At 40.2% G+C, this 5,662-nt stretch overlaps 1 protein-coding gene across 1 annotated transcript; it reads left to right on the top strand.

The window, feature by feature from the left end:
- Positions 1 to 1,993: 1,993 nt before the first annotated feature.
- Positions 1,994 to 4,637, top strand: LOC115581050 (uncharacterized). Its single transcript, XM_030415873.1, has 5 exons — positions 1,994 to 2,205; positions 2,497 to 2,841; positions 2,966 to 3,146; positions 3,330 to 3,451; positions 4,503 to 4,637. The coding sequence occupies exons 1-5, from the start codon at positions 2,086 to 2,088 to the stop codon at positions 4,515 to 4,517; spliced, it is 783 nt and encodes a 260-aa protein (XP_030271733.1). The 5' UTR covers positions 1,994 to 2,085; the 3' UTR covers positions 4,518 to 4,637.
- Positions 4,638 to 5,662: the final 1,025 nt, after the last annotated feature.

Below are 5,662 nucleotides of genomic sequence, written 5' to 3'. Positions count from 1 at the left end.
CAAACTAAATGTTATTAACACCAAATTTTAGATCCTTGGTCGCCATGAGACTGGGAAGGGATGAGCCGAATTTGGCGAATTTTGGCCACTAGGGGGTGCTAAAAATATGGGAAGTTTGTATCTCTTGAACGGCTACACCGATTTTCACGAAATTTGGTCGGTATGATGTAGGGCCAATCCTGAGGCCATATCTTGAAGGTGTTCATGACTGGTCTATGTGGGCGTGGCTTATTACAAGATAAACAACAAACATTAATTTCAGCCAAACTATTATGCTGAGAGCTTTGAAATGTATATGGTACATAAAGAATAGGACACAGTTCTTCCATACCAAAAATTGCACTTGTACTCCACTAGGTGGCGCTATAATGGATGCCATCGCGTTTTTGCCTGTAACTTCCACATTTTGAATAACACATTTGCAAACCGTATATCCATATATTCCCTGAATAGAGCTGGGTTTTCTGACATAGAACACGCCCACTTCTGCTGCACATTTCGTTCGCTAAAGCACCACATATGCAAAACCTACTTTTTCGAACTCCTCCTACAATTTAAGCGCCATCTGCCTGAAACTTTGCACATAGAATCTCCAGATGTGTCTGATGAAAAGTTATCAAAAGAATTTTGGCATTCCAAAAAATCTGCTAGTTATAACTAAACAATCTTTTTTGCTAGCTAAAAAACACATATTGTTTCATATTTTGGCCAAACTAAATGCTTGCAACATCAAACTTAAGTCAATTATTCCTGAAGTCATCCAGAGGCTCTATACAAAATTCGGTGCAAATTGGAATATAGGTGGCGCTATCATGGATGCAATCGCATTTTTGCCTGTAACTTCCACATTTTAAATAAAACATTCGCAAACCTTATATCCATATGTTCCCTAAATAAAGCTGGGTTTTCTGACATAGGACACGCCCACTTCTGCTGCACATTTCGTTCGCTGAATCGCCACATATGCAAAACCTACTTTTTCACACTCCTCCTTGGGATTTTGTCCGATCTGCATGAAACTTGGCATGTACACTCTTCAGCTGGACCTGATGTAAAGTTATCAAAAGAATTTTGTTCGGTCCAAAAATGCGAAAATTATTAAAGAACACATTTCTGTAGCTAGCTACAAAAATGTAAACTGTTTGATATCTTGGTCAAACCAAATGCTATTAACACCATATTTCAGATCCTTGGTTGCCATGAGACTGGGAAGGGATGAGCTGAATTTGGTGAATTTTGGCCACTAGGGGGCGCTAAAAGGATAAGAAGTTTATATCTCCTGAACGGCTACGCAGATTTTTACGAAATTTGGTCGGTATGATGTAGGGCCAATCCTGAGGCCATATCTTGAAGGTGGTCATGACTGGTCAATGTGGGCGTGGCTTATTAAATAAATCCAAATAGGCACACATTCAGCCTTTTGCACTTCCAGTGCACTTCCCATTACAGTGAATGCCACAGCTCAGACGTTGGCCTGTGTCTTCACTTTTGCCCCGAGCCCGGCATCCTTTGGGGCCAACTTCGGTGGGCACTGCGGTGCGCGGGGTCCGAGTCGCGCAGGGGGGCCCCCGTTCATAACTGCTTGCAGTTCTAGTTTTTACTTGTTTTCAAGCTTGTCAAGAGAGTTCTGGAACAAAAGCCTGGAGGGGAGAAAATTCTTAAAGAATATGCAACAAAAGGAGAGATGAAGGATCGAACACGCCATGAACTTGTCAACATTGTTGTTGCTTATATGTTGGAAAAGTATGGGTAAGTCAAATGCTCCATGGTGCACAATTCAGTCAAGTATATTCAGGGTATTTGATTGCAGACATGTTGTTCATAAAAAACAGGTGGTTGTAATCAAATGAGATTATCAGTAAAGGACAACCATGGCCAGTAAACTGTGGCCTTGCGGCATATGGCTCAGTAATGTCATGAAAATACTAATATTCTAATCTCAACTAATCATGACCCATCTGCAAAACATACACAGCCTTATAGATTTAGTCAGTCTATGCAACTTGTATATTGTTTAGTATTTTATTTGAGTTGACATGTCTAGGGTCCCCATTGTAAATTGTCATACAGCCTTTTTCCCTGTCAATGCAACCTATTGTTTACCCCCACAGAAGTGCTCCGCCAAAGGACAAAAGAACACAATATGCATTTGGGATTGTGACACTGTTCCCTTCTCTAAAAGATCCCTATTCGAAAAAGGGCTATGTGAGTATATCTTTTAAAGAGAAGTTAACCAACCTTTTAAATTATAATGATAAAAATAGTGTTGTTTCATAGGAGCAATAGAGACAGGTTTTTCTTGTGCAGGCAGCAAGGGGGGCACTTAACATTCTTGAAAATGACAGCCAATTCAGGACTGTGTTAAGCGCAATATTTTTTTTGTAAATTTTGTTGATAAATGAATAATGTTTTGATGCATTTTCCATTTTATAGTTCCTTTCACTAGGTGTCTAATCATGCTTAAATCTCTTAATTTATTTTCAACATTGTTTTTAGGAGCATTTCTGTGATGCAGATAGCAACGAGGGCTACATTGCCTGGAAGCTTAAAAACACACAGCGAGAACTCAGCGATGGCAGTAACAGTGGAGTTCGGAGAAGGAGCTCTCAACCCTCAGACAGCAGTGGACCAGAGTTGGAGAGGGAAGTGACTAAAGAGCAACAGCTGGAGGGAGACCAGTGCTGCGAGGCCATATCTCTACTGAAACACAGCACAGACAAAGAACAGATCTTCCTGAAAATGAGAGCAACCTTCCAGCACAGACAAAAGTTAATCCATGATCCTCAGCGATGCAGCACAGTGCTTACAGTTTTCCCAAGGTTCCTTGAGACAAAAGGCCTTGTAAGTTCACATGAATTATGTTAATGTTTTTTCCATCAATAATAGCTTCGTAAAGATGAAAATGGTAACTTACTTCCATTGCCACCATCATCAAGTACACCTGCACTTGCTTCCTCCCCTTTAGGTTCTACAAGACTTTGAGCTGTTGTTTGGAGCAGAGACTTCACCAAAATTCTTGGAGAAGTGGGGAACACTCCTGAAGGCGAAAGTAATTGAGCAAGCCAAAAACCTGAGTAAGACACCCCAGCTTGACTATCTCATTCAGTCTGCAGACAAGAACCCTGATGAGGATGACGAGGTCCCAGGTAAGTGACATAAATGAATTCCCTATGTATATCTGCCCACCATTTCAAATGTTGTCTTATTGTGTTGGTTGTGACGTGGTTGTGCTCATAGCGCTTTTATTGACAAGAGCCTTATGAATGTCTATATTGATTTGTCAGGTGCATCTCATGCTGAAATCAGAGTTTCTCCTCCCCTCTTCTCAGGTTGGGATAGTAACATGGCCTCAATCCTCCTGCTGGTCTACCTCCTGCCACCAAGTCTAAAGAAGGGAGCCGTGAAGATCAGTATCTGGGAAGCTGTGAATCATGTAGTGAAGTTTCATAAGGTCAGTGTATCCTGATTTCCATTTTGAAACCATCCAATATCAACGAGTGGAATCCACACTCTAAAAACAAACGAATGTTTTGACCAATTATCATTTCCCTTGATACAAAGGGACTTTCCCAAGTGGATTTTCTCACAGGGTGAGGGAGTCACAAGATGGGTAGCATGACAACATGATGGATAAAGTAAATTTCAGTCAGGAAATATCTGGATCTAAGAATATAGTTAAGAGGGTTTACTTAAAGCTAGTGTAACCTGTATGTCTAAACAGCCATTGTAAAACCTAATCAATCAGAATAGGTATGGTAGTATTAGAATAATTACTCCTTCTGTTATTATAGTCCATTGGCGCCACCTAGTGGCTTATTTGAGCAAGGGATGTAAGACTTTTTGACGTGCCTTGCATCAGGAGAGAGGAAAAAAAACAGAGAGACCGACACAGGGTACGGTAGTGCCAGCAGGAAGCTTCGTGCAGGAAATCAGATCAAGACATTAAATTAATAGAGTAGAAACTAACTAAGATAACTAAGAAGACGTTCTTGGAAGCTGGAGAGGAGAGTTATACAACAGCCACGGAGCTGCCGACTCGTCCAAACAGCGTGTTTATTGAATCCCGGTGAGTTAGCTTCTAGCTTGGCTAATTAGCACTCGGGCTGTTGCTAACCTCGTCAGTTGTTGATTATTTTACGTTAAAAAAAACAGTCGGGATAAGCTCATAACCTGATTTAGACGTTGATTGTGTGATTTTATGTGTAATTTCATGAGTATTGAGCACTTAAAAAAATGTGAAGTTGATATCTTTTTCAGCTAACTTGAATGTGAGTCACATGAATGCTTCATAGCCAGTTGTTTCGTTGTTTTGTTCTCGCTAAGCTAGTTCATTAAACCGGATGGACAATGTTAAGTTCATCTTTGAAATGTGTAAGTGAAATGTTGAAAAAACGTATGATTATTGAAATGTACTCTGTTTTAGTTGTAATGATGATGATAGAGAAACACAAGTGAACTGTTCAAGTGGACAATTAAGTGATTGCTCTGCACGTTTTGTGCAGGCTGGTTTTTGTTGAGACTGTTCCACTGGCAGAGCTGTGCTGCTCGGGTCGCCGCCATTCCACTGCCTCCTGATCTTCACCTATCATCCCCATCCCCTCACCACTCTTTGGATCCATCCTCATCTTCATTCCCCCATTCCCATTACTCACACCTGCTTCATCCCCTTCCATCCTTGTGGAAATCAGGACAGACAGTTTCCCTACTAAGGGTGGCGGTAAGAACTCAATTTCACTCAAAAAGGATTTATGGAAGTGTCTGATTCACCTTAAGACTGATTTAATATTGGAAGACACTTGTTTTTTTTTTTTTGAGAGACTATTTCATTCTGAAACTTTTGTTATTTTTGTTGTTGGTCAAATCACAGCATTTCATAACTGTGTGAAATATATACACTGGGATTGAGCCATATAGCCAAATATTGCTAAATTTGTTGCATCATTGAATGGAAAATTGGTTACAGTGGTTGGGTTAAATGGTTCAAGTCCAACAGGTGTATAACCTTAATGATTTCTGTAACAAAATAGAGGTGTGTTGCCTTAACTGAATGAAACATATGAAAGTTATTGTTCTACTGACAGGAAATAAGAGCAAATAATACACTACGGTCAACATAAAAATACTTGGTTGTTGGTGTGAGTTATTCTTAAAGTAGGGATAAAGAAATGTCAATCTGTACATCACTATTTCATGATGCGCCAGTCTCCTCTTAGAACCTAGACACTTTGATCCACCCTTTAAACTTGGCTACCTGGGCCAAGTGGGTTACAAAACAGTGGCGAGCTAGCCAGGAGCTATTGGCGTATTTGAAAGCAGTATTCCCTTTCTGATCACTTAACTATAGTGGATAATTAGTCTCACACCAACACCAATACAGGATATTCGTAAACGTAGTGTTAGAAAATTATCGAACAGAGAAAAAAATGGACCTTTGTAACAGATATGATGTACGTGGACAAAATAGCCTGTATGTAACTGGCATTGACGTTTCATATTCAGAAAAAGAAATCACAGACTTCTTTAATGTTAATGGAGAAGTTGCAAAGGTTGTTAAGATCCCAGATGAGACAGGGCAACCTACAGGGAGAGCTCTAATAGAGTATGCTTCAGATAGGACAATCCCAAGACTAGATCCTGCAACTGTAGGTGACTTACCCAGCCC

This window comes from Sparus aurata, chromosome 5, assembly GCF_900880675.1.
Source record: "Sparus aurata chromosome 5, fSpaAur1.1, whole genome shotgun sequence".
NCBI classification, from domain to species: domain Eukaryota; kingdom Metazoa; phylum Chordata; class Actinopteri; order Spariformes; family Sparidae; genus Sparus; species Sparus aurata.
Note: the sequence above shows the minus strand (reverse complement) of the source record. Positions and strands in the feature narration are given on the sequence as shown.